Source organism: Bactrocera tryoni, chromosome 3 (assembly GCF_016617805.1).
Source record: "Bactrocera tryoni isolate S06 chromosome 3, CSIRO_BtryS06_freeze2, whole genome shotgun sequence".
Classification (NCBI taxonomy): Eukaryota; Metazoa; Arthropoda; class Insecta; order Diptera; family Tephritidae; genus Bactrocera; species Bactrocera tryoni.
Genome location: NC_052501.1, coordinates 73,665,426 through 73,682,041, shown reverse-complemented (window position 1 = coordinate 73,682,041; position 16,616 = coordinate 73,665,426). Strand labels below are relative to the sequence as shown.

Sequence of the window (16,616 nt, the reverse complement as noted above, 5' to 3'; positions counted from 1 at the left end):
TTTAAAAAACTATTTACTGAACTAGTTATTGAAATTAAATAATTATAATCATAAAATATTAATTTGAATTAATTTTTTTAGATCACTTTTATTTTTCCTTTTATTAATTAAAATACTTTTTTTTAGAAAACTTTGTAATTTTTTTTGTTATATAAAAAAGATTAATCAATTAATTATAAACCTTAATTAATTTAATTTATACATTTTTCATTTTACTTAATTTATTATTTTGTATTTATTTGATTAATTGTAATTCATTAATTAATTGATTAACTTGCTCATAAATTTTTAAGTTAATTATTCTTTAAATAAAATGTTTGGTTTATATTTTCTTGTAAAAAAAATAAAAATTAAACAATAATTATTTTTGTAAATTTGTTAATTAATAAAGAAATATTAATTTCATAATTTATTTAATAAAATGCTCTTATGAAAAAATTTATGATTTGAAATTTATTAATTAACCTTTTGAGGAAAAAAGATATAATTAATTAAAAAAATTTAAATTAATGATTTAATTAATTGTCAATAAAATAATTACATAATAATTATAAAATAATACTATTTATTTAATAATTAAAATTAATTAATTATTAAAATTTATTTTGAAATTTTAATAAAAAAAATTTAGAAAAAAAACATTTTAATTTTTTTAATAAATTTAATAAAATTCTGTCCATAAAACTTAGTTATACAATATTTATAACAACAATATACTGTATATAAGAAAAGTCCACAATATCAATCACCAAACCTTAGAAGGTTCGCTGGCTCAATGTACACACATACATACACATATTCAAACACACGTACCTCACTTGAACTGTTGCTTTGCTGACTGCTGGCGCTTTTTTCGCGAATGAGCATACAGCATGTGCGAGAATGTGCTTTCCCTATGTTGTTGTTGTCATTGTTGTTGACTGCGCGCACAACTCAAGCACGAAATGGCAAAGCGGCGCCGTTGGTGGCATCAGAATGAACGATAAAAGCCTTAACACACCAGGCAGTCATGTGTCAGTCGTGGCAAAGAAGGCGCGCCAAATCGACAAACAAACAAATTTGTGTGAAACAACAAGAAAAAACACATTAAAAAGTCAAAAAGACACAAACTCACTCAGCCACGAGAGCAATAAAATATAACAGCAGCGCTCACTTAGAAGCTACTCAACGTAAAAAGTATTTCGCCAAAGCGGCAGCGGCAATAAGTCAGTCTCGCGTGACGCGCTGAGTACAAACAAACACACATACATACATAAATAATATATATACATATGTACATATATGTTTGTGTGTGTATTTGTGCACCTTCTTCATTGAGTAAAAGTGTGAGGCGGCGCAAAGCAGACTTAAATCAACAGGCGTACAAATAGACGTGCGCGCATATATGTACATACGTAGCGCAACAACAACCACACACACACACCAAACACTACAACAAAAAAGGCCGCACAGCGCGACGAAAACGCGCAACACAAAAAGCGCTCAAATTGAACGCCTGCAATTCAGTAGCAACATTAACGCGCAGCTGAACGGTCGAACGGTGTTGAGCGCAGGACTCAGCGTTAACAAAAAATTAACAACAACAAAAGTTTCAAATAAATTGCATATAAAAAAGCGTTGCTAGCCACCGCTTGTGTCGCATAGTAGTTCATAAAGTAAACTTCGAAAGCCAAAAGAAATGTGCAACGCGCAGCGCAAAAGCAGTCGGTAGAATATGAAATGTTTCAAACGTGTGCGCAAAAAGTGTTGAAACCAAAACACACGCAAAACTGAAAAAAATATTACTAAGTAAGAAAAAGTAGTTGCCAAACAGCAACTAACGCCTTAAGAATAAAGAAATTCTAAATTACACGCTTACGCGCTTACTTGCCGTCCCGAAAAAAGGCGCTGCGAGTTTTTTAATTTGCCGCAAACACGCACAGACGCGTACACACCTACCTTTATATATACATATACTTGCCAGCAGTCAGCAATACAGACATCAACGCAAGCAAAAATGTTGCTGTCATCGGAGCAGTGTAATCGTTCACGTGGCGCCCATGTCCTTGTCTGGGATCAGTCGCGTTTGAGTGACATTTTCGAGGATACGAAACCCCAACGTATGTATGTGTTGCTTAAGCGTATGTATATGCATGTGTGTAAATAAATATTTGTGAATTTCTGTTTTATATGTATATATTTCTATATACCAACTTTTAATGGTCATTAGTGAATTATATATCTGCGTGTATACTCTGTGGTACCAATTAGTCGTCGGAAGCCTTATGCCGATTTATTGGCTGTCTTTTCCCCGTATTGAACATTCATTTTGCGCACAGAATTTGTGAAATCTTTCTGCAGCCCATGAATGATTTTTTCGATTTATTGCGTTTTTTGAAGGTGGCTGGTTTGGGACGTCAGCAAATCGTTAGCTAATAACCTTGAGAGCAAATGTACAAAAACAAAAATTAGAATACTTAATAGATAGTATGTGTAGTTTTGTAGGTTCATTCAAAGATACGGTGATATTTTGAAAATATTGTATAATATACCCACATACATATGTCTGCTAAAATCAGTAACGGCGAGCTTATGGAATTCAATTTTATTTAAAAACATGTAAGGCAAATATTGGTACCTTACGAACTTAACTATTTTACTGTTAATTTTAGAGTGACACATAATACGTGAGAAGCTACATTTGAGTTGCTTAGGCGAAGACCAATTTTATGACCAATAATTTGTAATATGTATTACCGCAGGAAAACTCCTGACTGTGATTTAATGGATGCCATTATCAACAAAGACTATTTTTAGAAGAGCCAAATATGTCATTAAAAATATACTAAGCCGAAGATACATCACTGAAAATGCAATAAAAAACCAGTATATATCTAATAAAAACATATAATTTATTATTATGGTTTTCGATTACGATCAAAAAATTATATTTTTTTCGAGAAAGCAAACTTTTTGCTTTATTTAAGCTTCGATATAAAGTTAAATCTAATCAGACTTACTTTCTGAAAAAAATACATAAAATTTCTTGCGAAAGAAATGCGTTTATACTTTGTAATACCGCATAAATCCAAAGCAAATAAACACAAATCACAAATTCCTTAAAAAAAAAATCTGAAATTATAAAACTTTATGTAAAATCATGCCTTGAGGCATACTATACTCCTAGTTTAATTTTTATTTTCTATTTTATGTTATTATAACTAAATGAGTGCTTATTATAAGTAATTTTAACAAAACTAGGAAATTAGGCAATTATATAAATTATTAAATTTATTATTTTCTATTTTATTGATTATTAATTTTTTTAAGAAAATAATGGAAAGTATGAATTTTTAAAATTTTAAATAATTTTTTTATATAATCCGAGTTTGGGTTTTTTATAGATTCGTTTCAAATAATTTTTTTTTAACTGTTTTTGTTTTTTTTGATTTGTTTTTATTATTATAATTTTTTTGATAATAAATTTTTTTTAAATCTGATTTTGTTTCTATTATTATTTTTTTATTAATTAATTTAATTAATTTTTTCAACATAAAAAATTGCAAAAATTACATAACATGGAATTTAAATTTATTTTTTTGTAATTTAATTTAATTTTATTTTGTTTTTACTATTTTTTCATGTCTATTATTTTTTTATAAATCTGATTATGTTTTTTTTGTTTTTTTATTACTATTTTTTATTAATTTAACGTTTTTTTATTAAATTTTTTCCCAAAAAGTAATAGAATTTACATTAAGTTTTTTTCTTTCTTAAACATTTAAAATATGCGAAATTATTTAATTATTTTAGCTTAAAAATTTCTAAAATAACATTTTGTGTTAATAACAGTCTCAAACTTAAAAGTTTAAAATTTCAGTGGCGGCACTGTGGGTTACTCAGACCAGTTTATTTGAGACCCAAACTAGTATGAGGTTTAGTTTAAATATTACTACATCATCGGAAGTTTCGAATAAAGGCAAATTAGAGCTAAATAACATAGCAAATTCTGAAATATAAAACACAATAATTCCTTTAGGTTATGCTGACTTAAGCTGTTTTTACATGGACGGTATTTGTAAATATACTAAATTATACAATTTTGGGATTTAAAAACAAAATTATAAAAAAATAAAATTTTATTTCGATTTTTAATACATAAATATTAAAAAAAAATGTAATTTTTTTATGAATTTTTTTTTTAATTTAATAATTTTTTTCCGTTTTTTTAATAATTTTTTTTATTTTTATTTTCTTTAATTTCAAAAATTTTACATATTTGTTTTTCTTTAAAACTTTTTTTATTTACAAATAATTTTTTTAGTGTTTATAATGCAAAATTTTTAAAAACTTTTTTAAGTTGAAACAGGTTAACTCGTTTAATTTTAATACATTTTTTTTTATTTATTAATTTTATCAGTTAAAATTTTTTTTTTCAATTTTTTTGATTTAAATGTTTTGTCTTGTTCAATATTTTCATATTTCAGCCACTGTAATTCCACTTTCTATTTACAAGCATCTCTTCACGTTTTCGCTTAAAATATTATCAACAAGTGCAACAAATCAGCTTTTAACAATTGTGGTGACCGCTCAGCGGCATTTATTTTCAACCAAAAACCCAAAGAAAGACTTACTATTAAATTCTGGAGAAAAGTTTTATCAAAAGCAACAACTAATTTTGTTAAACTTATAAAGTTATCGCTACTTACTTGAAATCTTCGTTCTTACTCAACAGAATTTAAGTAAAAAAAAAGATTTATGTATGCTCGCATGAAAAAAGTACATCTGAGTCATTTAGCACTAAATGGAATAAGAAAAAAAAAATAATATGTGTACATACACACTTTTTCGCATAATTTTGTCAGTATTTACTTCGAGATTAGCACACAAGTATTTTTCTTGTCAACGCCATGCGTGAGTCAAGCCTTTTGTCATTGCTCAGGGGAGATGTTGTCAACCATTGGAGCACATTATCTATAAAACATGCTTGCGATTGTTATATTAGCGTAATTTCTTAACTAATTTATTGCTTTAGTAAAAGTATATATTTTGTAAGCACATAGTTTCATATATGGGCTTATCTAAATTCATACATTAATTTACTATTTTAGCTCTTAAATCAAATACACTTCAGCTGATAGCTAGTAAATGTAGTGGACTAATGTATAGCTGGCTAAAATGTTATTCACGTGTCGCAAAGCATTAGCATGATTTATAAATTTGATAGTGGTTATTATTATGGTTAGTTGATGACACTACACTAGTGTCATGAGTACTGAAAAATGTGCGAAACTCAATTATTATTTTTTTGTGGTAATTAAGCAGTGTAGATTACTTAGTAATTATAAAAGTACACAGGTGGCATATCTGAGCAAATGTATGGAAAATTATAGCACATGTCTAAAAACAAAAGAATTTAATTCAGAATTCTAAAAAAATTTAATTTCAAGCTGCTGCTGTTTGTATAATTAACTAATTACACGCTGCCATGCATACCTGGTCTGGTCATTGCTGAGTAATTTGAGCCAATTTTATTTCATATTTCAATTAAAATTTTTTTCGTATGATTTTATAAATTTTTTTGCATTTTTCTATTATTATTTTAATATCTTTTTTAAATATTTTTTCTATTTCTTATTTGGCATTTGAGCTCGCATTATTTAATTTCATATTTTAATTTCATTTTTTTTCGTTTGATTTTATTTTTTTTCGACTTAATTGAAGTGTATTTTTTACATATTTTTTCTATTTTGTTTTCGGCGTTTAAGCTAATTTTATGAAATTTTTTGCTTCAAATTTTTTTATTTCTCTATATTTAATTTAATTTTTGTACTTTTCTTAAAGTTGGTTGGTTTCATTTAATTTTTTTCCTTTGATTTTATAAATTTTTTTGTATTTTTTTAATTTATTTTAAACATTTTTTGTACATATTTTCTATTTTATATTTGGCATTTGAGCTAATTTTAATAAATTTTTCCCTTCAATTTTACTATTCTTATTTTTCTCTTTATTTAATTAAATTTTTGAACTTTTTGAATATTTTTTGGCTTTATTTTATTTTTCCTATTATGTATTTCCGCTATTTTGTTCTTTTTCACATTGGCATTAGTTGCTCATAATTCTTTTACTCTTACTGCTAGTTGCAGCCTTGAAAGCTGCGAACTGCGTAAACTATGAAAACATTGTGGTAATTAAAACGAAAGCATGCTGAGCTCAGAACTGCATATAAATACATATATACACACACATACATCGGCAAACAAAAATGAACAAGACTGACTAAATAACAGTCGATTTAACTGACTGACTCACCGACTGCCCAACAGCACAGTAGACTAAGCAGCCGACATATTTCTATGTTTCAATGTTGCGTATACGTCACGTCGCACTCTGTTTTCGTTGAGTGGAGAGTTAAGCACAATTAAAACTACACAGCTAACTCAACTGTACTTACTTACTGTACGCTTAATAACTTTTGCCGCCTCATATTGATTTTTTCTATCACATTTTTTTTAATAACTTTTTTTTAAACAATATTTTTTCAAATGCCTGCATTGATTCTGCTTTTAAGCGGAATTTGAGCTGTTGCCATAATATTAGTCATATTTGTATATGCCCGCGTTTGTTTTGTTAGCTATACGCTTGTTGCACTTGTAAACATTACAACGCAACTCAAACAAATCTTTGTAAATATTAGCTGCGCTAGCAGGTGACTCGCCCGTTCTATATACTATTGCTGGCGCGCATATTTCTCCGCACTCCTGACAACACTTTACATTATATCTGCTACAGAGATTTGCTAATTTTTATATGAGACTTTGTTGGTCTTTCTCGTTATAATCATAAGACAATGAAGATTTTGTTAGTCTTTCTTGGGATAATCATAAAAAAATTCCATGTGTTCTGACTGTCACTTTGCGTCTCGAGCGTTATATGGAATATTTCTAAGCATGTATTCCATAAAAATTGTTTGTATGTGTGTGTTTATGGTATTGCTTGGTTACACAGCATGATTTCTTTATGCTTGCTTGCTTAGCACGAGACTTTAGCGTAGTTCGTGTTTGCCGTGTTTGCATTAGCACGCCTCCATATAAATTATTTTGAACAACATGTGCCTTTCAATCTTGAGTCATATTCCACGAAAACATTTTGATGGTGTTTGTATATGCAAACTCTTATCGCGGAAATAAAAATGTTTATTTTTTGTTATTTTTATATAATAATTATGTAAACTCTTATCGCCGAAATACAGATTTTGGATTATTTTATTTTTATGATTGTGAGTGCAAACGAAATAGGTCGGAATGCTTTAATATTTAAAATTTTAAGGTGTATAATCAAGCGCACCTAGCAATAGAAATATAATTTTGTTTTTAAATACTTGAAAATTTTAATGAATTTTAGAAAGATTTGGAAATATCTATATTTCGAGATTGAAGAATTTTTGTTTTATAAAATTAAAAAAATGTTTAATAATATATAAAAAATTTTTGACTCTTCAATAGACATAATTTTTGAAAATACTACTTTGAATTTTTAATTAAAATTTTGTATACATTTGCATACAGTTTTAAAATATATTAACAAAAATGTATATATTTACATATATGTATATTTTGTTCTTTACTTCTGTTAAATTCGCATATTCAATATTTTATTTTAGATTTTTCATTCCACTTAAAATAACATTTATCATGTTTTACAACAGATTGAAATTTAATTAAAACTTAATTTAATTGTTTTCACAATTTTATAGTTTTCAAAAATTTTTCTCCGCATAAATTTAATAAAAAATCTCAATTAAATTTTTTTTTCAAAAGTGTTTTCAAATATGTTCATACTTTTTAAAAAGTAACTTGTAATAAATATTGCATCATTTGTGAGTAAAATTTTTCGAATTTTTAAGATTTTATTTTTTTTAATAAAATTTTTTTTTTTATAATTTTTTTCTACAATTTTTGTAAAGTAGAAATTTAATTGATTTAAGATTTTTTTTGTACAACTATTAACAAAAAATTAAATCTTTGTAGAATAACATTTGAAGAACTTTATTGAAAATACAATCTATAGTGGAATTGCTTATACTTCTACAACAAAATTAATTAAAAAAATTAAATTTTATTATCTACTAATTTATAATATTTTATTTGTGTTTTTATAATTTAGTTCTTGTTATTTTTATTTCGTGTTAATTTAATTTATTATTTTTCATTCTAGTTCTTTTTTTTAATTTTATATTTAATTTTATATTTGATTTTATTTTTTTAATTTAATTTTATTTACTAATTTTTTTGTTTTTAGTTATTTTTATATAAATTTTTATTTTTTATGATTTAATTAAATTTTATAATATTTTATTTATTTTTTATTTTAAGATATTTTTTATTTATTTTTTTATTTAACTTAATTTTTTTACTAAAAATTGAATTTAGTTTTTTTCTAATATCATGTTGTTGTTGCTATATTTTTTTTTTTATAAGTATATATATATTTTTAGTATATATTTATAATTTTTTTTATTTAAGTTAATTATTTTAAATTTTTGCTCTTCCGATCTATATATTTTTATTTTTTTTTACTATAAAATTGCATTTAAATTTTTTTAGTTTTTTTTCTAATTACATGTTGCTGTTTATATTTTTTACTTTTTATAAAATTGCATATACAGATTTCGAATAATTTGACTTTAGTTTTACGTGTGCTCTTCCGATCTTTATTAATTCTTTTTTTTATTTTACTGATTTTTTACCGTTTTAATTTTTTTATTATAAATATTAAATGAATTTTTTCTATTTTTTTGTCATATTTTTACCGTTATAATGGGTGATGATTGTGGTTGCATATACTTTCACACAATCACAGATATAAATATATGGTAATCAGTTCTCGAAATGCAAACGCAAATGTACAGCCAACATATGCACAGCGTACTATATACTCATACATAAGCACTCATATGCCTACCCGCTTACCACATAATCTTTTCTTTGATTCTACTCAGTTTATTATCTTTTATATTTTTTTTTGGAGTTTTTTGCCAAGAATTTTCACTCATTATCCGGCGAGTAGATAAGCGGTGGGACGCTTGTTGCTTTCCATTGGTGCCGTCATGCACGTGTGCTCGACTATCACGCTGACGTCTGCGGAAATTGACAGACACTAAAAGCTTAAGCAAGCACTTTTTGTGTCACACTTCTATATATACACATGCTTAAGAGTAAATATACATACATATGAGTACATATATATACATTTCTTCATATATAGATAGGTATGTATATATCATAAGTGTGCGCTTAAATATGCTACCATTAACCCTCATATTTCGCAGAGGAAATTAAGTAATCACTTAGTGAGCTGTTGTTGTCGCTTTCGTTTTTTTTTCTTGTTTTTATATATTGTTTGGCTGATTGCGAAATTGTTTTTCGCCATACTTTTGCTGATAGTTGAATTTTTGCATTTATTTGTGGTTTATTGTTATTAATGAAGCGCTTAATGAAATCAAGCCAATTGTTTTAGCGATAAAATACAAGTGCTGTCAGTCCATGGTTGGAGTGTATGCATATCTAGATTTGATAGGACATGTGTATCAGATAAATAGAATATCTATTGATAATGTCACATAAAGATAATTTCTTTCACATACATACTAATTCGAAACCAAATTAAATTAAGTAGGTATAGAAATACGGAGAGACGTCCTCAAGTGAAATAATAACTCATTTATTATCGCTGCTTCATTCTAAACCACCAATTGTAAATTATAAAACATTTGAAATAGAAATTGCTAACAGAGCTTGAGAGCTTAAAAGCTCCATGGTCATAATTCTAATCTTTAATTGCTATGTTACTTTAAATTAAGTTTACATGATTAAACTCATTATTAAAGCTTCTGAAGCTTTTATACCTGGTAGCTTTAAAACTTAAAAAGTTAAAGTTAATGAGAAAGCGTAAAGGATCAAGTACTATAATATAATTTTAAACAGCTCAGTTTCTTTATACAAGGTTCACAAGATGACAATTGAAACAATGAGCTTAAATCTTTAAGCTAGATCCAGCGAATCTTCAATTACCTAAAAAAATGTTTATTGAAACCTTCAGTTTTTTAAAGTTGATGAAATGTTTAAATTATTTCTTTCGTATGGATCACATATTTGTTTATTAAAATACTAAACTTTTATTAAACGCGGATTACTTATATTTTGTGTGCAAGCTTTAAAGCTTAATGATTATATTCTGGTCTTTTAGCAGTTAAGTTGATTTATAAACAAATTTCGAAGTAAAAACACAAAACATAGAAAGCTTCAAGGCTTGTTCCTTGAAGCTTTCATATTTAAAACATTTTTGTGTGGTTTTATTAATCTAAACTTATTTCGAATTTCTTAATAAAGATCAAATACTTGATTTGCCAAGAATGATGAAAGGCAAATAACTAAAGTGCAAGCTTGAAAGCCATTTACAATTATTGTAATTACTAAACTGAAAGTTCAAAATGGGTTTAATATTATAAAACATTTTTTATAACGAGCGTAGGGGCCAAAAGTCATGAATTCAAGGTAGTTTAATGAAGGCTTCAAAGCTTTTTACCATTATGAGCAGAACTAAAATGGAACTTCCAAACGGGTTTAAATTTATAAAACATATTCCTATGACAAATCTAACAGCCAAAAATTATGAATGCATTGATAAATTTAGTGAAAGATTCAAAGCTTTTTATAAAGATATTTTTAGTGAAAGCTTCAAAGCTTTTTTCAATTATGGGCATAACTATAATGAAATTTTTAAACCATGTTTTATTTTATAAAACATATTCCTTTATTGCATCCAACAGCTTTCACTGGTAAATATAAGCTTTTTGGCACTTTTAACTGCAACCAGGCAGAAAAAGCTCAAACTGAGCGCTTTTTATATAAAGCCAAAATAACTATCAACATTTATTGAATTAAAAAAAATAACACAATACTCTTTTTCTAAATTTGTGTAGCGCGTGCAGCTATTTCTGGCGATATATTAGTTCCGCCGCCGGCAAAGTATAAACCATTGCCAAAAATGATTTTACCCAGAATTTGCATGACATGCCAAATTGGTGCAAAATCAAAAAAAAAGTACGTTTCTTTGGTACATTTTCAAAAAACACTTTAATAGGCTGTCAATGTGCGCTCATACAAGTGCAAATACACATACAGTTATATGCAAAAGTATCTAAGTATATACAGACATATATCTTTCTTAATTAAACTGAACACTTTGTAGAAATCATTTCGCAAATCTGCTAAACGCGCAGCTGAAAAATATTATTTCATTTCCTTTTTTTGAAATTCTGGTGCAAAAACATTTTTATTGATTAAGATCAGTGACGCTGGTGCACGGCAGTGATCAATAGCCGGAAATTTTAATTGCAAGCAGATATAACCTCAAAAGCAGCACCAGCGGACATATGTACATATATAATGCGAATCCGTCAACCTGTGCCATAATTATTTTCTATTTTGCACACGACATTTAATTTCCAATAAATGACAGAAAAACTTAAGAATACACAAGTTTCTATAAAAACAAATATTTTCTTCTCCATCACTCATATCTCATGACAAGCACGTGGCACCGAGGCAATGCCACCGCCTAAATTCTTTTCACGGTGCGGCAGAGTTACACAACTCACTTACTTCGAATTCACGAGCTTTTAGCACCTCAGCTGCGAAACCGAGTACTAACGGTGTATGAGGCTGCGCTAATTGAATGGCGAATCAGCAGAAATTTTCAGATACAAATGTAAATCAAATAACAAATTAGCGTATGGTGGCGGAGTACCAAAAGGCAAAGCAATCTCATTGAAAAATTATAATAGTAATGGAAAAGTAATAGTGAGATGTACTAAAAAGAGATTTTCAAGCACTACAGCTGCCGTTTAAACGAGCGATGTTCTAAATTTTCACTTGTAAATTTTTGAATAATTAGATCACTTTTAATATTTTTAGCAAATTTTTAGAAGTTTTAGTAGATTTTTAGCATTTTTAGTACACTTTTAGACCACTTTTAATATTTTTGGTACACTCTTTAAATTTTGTTTTAGTAGTTTTATTACATTGTTAGTACTTTTAGTACACTTTAGTAATTTGGATACACTTTTAAAATTTTAGCACAGTTTTGGAACTTTTAGTACGCTTTTAGCATTTTTAGTACACATTTGTATAATTTGTTTTTAGCATTTTTAGAACTCTTAGTATTCATTTATCATTTTTATTACACTTTTAGGAAATTTTAAATATATATAGTACACTGTTTTAATCCATTTTTAGTATTTTTAGGACATTTTTAGTACTTTCAGTACACTTTTGGAATTTTTTTTACACTTTTAAAACTTTTAGCATTTTTAACGCACTTCGAGAACACTTAATATTTGTAGTACACTTGTTTTAAATTTTATTTTAGTATTTTTAGTACTTTTAGTACATCTTGAGAATTTTTATTACGCTTTTAGAACACTTTTAATATTTAGATACACTTTTGTTAAATTAAATTTTATTATTTTCAGTACATTGTTAGTACTTTTAGTACACTCTAGTACTTTCGGTATACTTTTAGAATTTTTAGTAGAATTTTAGAACTTTTAGTACATTTTTAGTACACTTTGAGCACGTTTAATATTTGAAGTACACTTCTGTTCAATTTAACTTTAGTATTTTAGTATATTGCTAATACTAAAATTTAGTACTGAAATTACACTTCAATATTTTTGGTACAATTTCAGCATGCTTTGATTACACTTTTGGAACGTTTAGTATACTTTTCCAATTTTTAGTACTCTTTTCTTATTTTAGTACAGTTTTAGTACTTTTAGTCAACCTTTTGTCCTACTTTCTTGTTTAGTTTGAAGTACTTAAACATAAAACCTTACAGAATCATAAAAGAGGAGAACAAAAATACATTAAATCAGAATTTTTTCCACGTTTTGTAGAATATTTCTTTGCAGTACGCTTTTAGTACACTTTTAGCACAAGAACTAGTAAACTTATCATAGTGGGGCACAATAGACCTAAGGTCGCAGTGAAATCCTCGAGTAAAAATCAATCAATAGTGAGGAGACTTTATTTTGGTACTTTTTTAGTACACGCTCTTTAAATATCAAAAATTTATATAAGACTCAAGTAAATTGCAAATTTCAGTGCTTACATAAATAAAAAATAAAATTAGTTAAATTTAATATACATACATAGATTTAACCTCCCAATGAAACGATAATCTTCATTCTTAGCTTAACTGACCCACAATTACCCCTTTGATTCTTTTCAGGATGTTTCTCAACAAGATACTTTGTCACCTTCATGCTCTTCCTGGGCATGGCCAATGCCTATGTGATGCGTACAAATATGTCCGTAGCCATTGTGGCGATGGTAAATCACACCGCCATCACAGCTGATCAAGAGGATATCTATGACGATGAGTGCCCAGATCAAAATCTAACAGTTGTGGTAAGTAAATCAGCCGCTTCATGGCACAACAATCCCCTTGGAAAATCTAGAAAATTAGAAGCAAATGATATTTAATAATTATTTTCTTTTAACCTTTAGGAAAATGGACAAGACGGCGACTTTGTATGGAGCTCCAGTTTACAGGGCTACATATTATCTTCGTTCTTTTACGGCTATGTGCTGACCCAAGTGAGTAGCTAGTTCAATAACACAACAACAATAAGTTCATGGAAAAAATCACATTTTCCGCTAAACGAAAATGTAGTAACACTAAACTCATTATAAACACTTTCTTCGTATTCTTTCATCTACAGATTCCCTTCGGTATTTTGGCGAAAAAATACGGCGCCATGAATTTCCTTGGCTGGGGTATGCTTGTCAATTCCGTGTTCGCCTTCCTCGTGCCCGTTGCCGCTTACGAAGGTGGCGTCTATGGTCTCTGCGCGGTACGCTTCATACAGGGTCTCGGCGAAGGTCCAATTGTGCCATGCACACACGCGCTGCTCGCCAAGTGGATACCACCCAATGAGCGCTCACGTATGGGTGCAGCGGTATATGCGGGCGCACAATTCGGCACCATCATCTCTATGCCGTTGTCCGGTTTGTTGGCCGAGTATGGTTTCTCTGGCGGTTGGCCATCGATTTTCTATGTTTTCGGCGCTGTTGGTACGATTTGGTCGATAGCTTTCTTGTGGTTTGTCTATGAGGATCCTTCATCGCATCCACGCATCGATGAGGCGGAGAAGAACTACATCAACACTAGTCTATGGGGTACTGGCGATCAGAAGGTAGGTGTCTATTAAAACATAGCAAGTGTGCTAAAAAATCAGTTAGACTCTTGAGCTTTGTTCTGTTAGCAGTATGAAGTTTAGAGGAATGTCTGAAGTGTACTTTTAATAAACTTTTGTCGACTTTTTCACTTTTTATAGGTGCCAGCAATTCCCTTCAAGTCCATCTTAAAGTGCCTGCCTTTCTACGCCATCTTGTTAGCGCACATGGGTCACAACTACGGTTACGAGACACTAATGACTGAATTGCCCACCTACATGAAACAAGTGTTGCGCTTCTCACTGAAAGCCAACGGCTTGCTCTCATCCCTACCTTACTTGGCTATGTGGCTCTTCTCAATGTTCATTTCGGTTATTGCCGATTGGATGATCTCATCAAATCGTTTCACACACACAACAACACGCAAAATTATCAACAGTATTGGTGAGTAAACTGGCGGCGAAAAGAAATAAATTAATTTTTTACTAATTATTTGTATTCTCATGCGCGCTATAGGTCAATATGGTCCAGGTTTGGCCCTTATTGCCGCCTCGTACACAGGCTGTGATCGTGCTTTGACACTTGCCATACTCACGGTGGGTGTGGGTCTGAACGGTGGTATCTACTCTGGCTTCAAAATCAATCACTTGGATCTGTCGCCACGTTTTGCCGGTTTCCTGATGGCCATCACAAATTGTTCGGCGAACTTGGCGGGTCTGTTGGCGCCCATTGCCGCCGGTAACTTAATCAACAATAAGGTAAGTTTTGTTTTGAGTATGATTTTAAGCTTAGACTTGTTTTGTGTGCGCAATAAATACTAAATTTTTCCATCTCTCTCTCACCTTCTCTTTATTTCCAACTCTCCAGCCTACTATGGGTCAATGGCAGATCGTGTTCTTCATCGCCGCTTTCGTGTATATCTTCTGCGCCACCTTCTACAACATCTTCGGTTCCGGTGAGCGTCAATGGTGGGACAATCCAGCCACTGATGTCAAGGAACCATCCGCCATTGCACCTGGCACCACCACACTGACCTCGAATGGCGCGAATCCACGTTTCCTAACCGGCGTTGATAATGGTCTGACCTTGGCGGCGGGGAATATCAACGAAACGGGTCACTGAGCACACGTCTATCGCTAGACAGCCACAACTGAGCGCCGTTCTAGTATATTCGGTTGTGTTTTTTTTAGTAATTCGAAGCTGTAGTTTCGCGGCTAGTGCTAGTTAGACAACAAACAGACAGACAGTTAGTTATTTAAGCAGTCTAATTTTTATTATCTTTAGTAATGATTAAGGCTTAGTGAATTTAAGTGCGAGAGAAATGTGTGTAGCTTAGAAAAAAATTAAAAATAAAATGTACCGTAAGTAAGAGATGATAAAAGTAGTGTGATAACGGTACTCAGCGTGCAAAATAAGAAATAAATTTAAAAAGCAAGAGTCAGCATTAATAAATAACGGAGAATTTTTCGTGCTCAGCTCCCAGCCGAGTTTGAATGAAAATTTTATCGATAAAAGACAGTTGCCGCTAAAACTATGCAACGCATCTGAAGTATATAATACGCTAATGGTGCCAACTTAGTGATTTTCTTTAATTTTTTGCTTTTGAAAAGTGCAAATGTAAAGTTTTTATGGACCTGGTCCGTGAATTGTTTATTTATTTAAAGTTAAGTTTAAAGAGTAATTTATAAAAAAACATTTAATTTATATTTATACAAACACACACACATGTATGAATGTTCGCACTGTTAGCGCTTTTAATGTATTTGTGAATTGATTTTATAAAGAAAATATTATTTTTTGTTTAAAAAAAGTAGTGAAAGTAAAACCGAACAATGCCTTCAACGCAAAAATGTCTTAACGCCTGGAATTGTAACAATCATACATATACAAAAGTATGTATGTGTGTATATAAACATACATACTACATACAACTTTACTATTAAAATTAATTATTTTATACATTTGTTATAAAGTTGTTGCTGGAAGAATTGTAGTGAGGCGTAGGCTAAGCGGACAAATGCGAAACAAGCCAACAAACAGTATAAGTGACAATCTAATTTGTAAGACGAAATGCTAAAAAAATATTTCCATTTGTTACAATATCATTGATTGAAGACATATGTATAATTTCCAAAAATCTTTAAGAACTACGAGAATGTTTAGCAAAACGTAAGAAATTTACTTCAAAATCAAATAAACTAAAACACAAAAAAATGACTCGAAGAGAGTTTAAAACACCAAACAAAGTGTTTCTTATTTGAAATTTTGGCATAAAACATGTTTTAGAAATATGGTATACAAGAAAAAAAGGTTAACATCGGTTGCATCGAGCCTATAACTTTTTCCTTATTGCCGTAGATACCGCTTACGTGGTTATAGTCTAGTCTTCCTACAGCG

The 16,616-nt window shown here is 29.4% G+C and overlaps 1 protein-coding gene across 3 annotated transcripts in view; it reads left to right on the top strand.

Annotated features, from left to right (window-relative positions):
- Window positions 1-15,450, top strand: part of LOC120770902 (putative inorganic phosphate cotransporter) — a 79,138-nt gene extending 63,688 nt beyond the window's left edge. The window contains exons 1-7 of one of the 3 annotated variants that reach the window (XM_040098573.1): window positions 1,510-2,099; window positions 13,273-13,451; window positions 13,551-13,640; window positions 13,766-14,239; window positions 14,381-14,663; window positions 14,736-14,977; window positions 15,087-15,450. In XM_040098573.1, coding sequence (XP_039954507.1) covers window positions 1,997-2,099; window positions 13,273-13,451; window positions 13,551-13,640; window positions 13,766-14,239; window positions 14,381-14,663; window positions 14,736-14,977; window positions 15,087-15,341 — 1,626 coding nt within the window. In that variant the 5' untranslated portion in view covers window positions 1,510-1,996 and the 3' untranslated portion in view covers window positions 15,342-15,450. Of the gene's footprint in view, window positions 1-1,509; window positions 2,104-13,272; window positions 13,452-13,550; window positions 13,641-13,765; window positions 14,240-14,380; window positions 14,664-14,735; window positions 14,978-15,086 lie in introns of those variants that run through there. The other 2 variants (XM_040098575.1, XM_040098574.1) reach the window with 2 other exon arrangements.
- The last annotated feature ends 1,166 nt before the right edge of the window (window positions 15,451-16,616 follow it).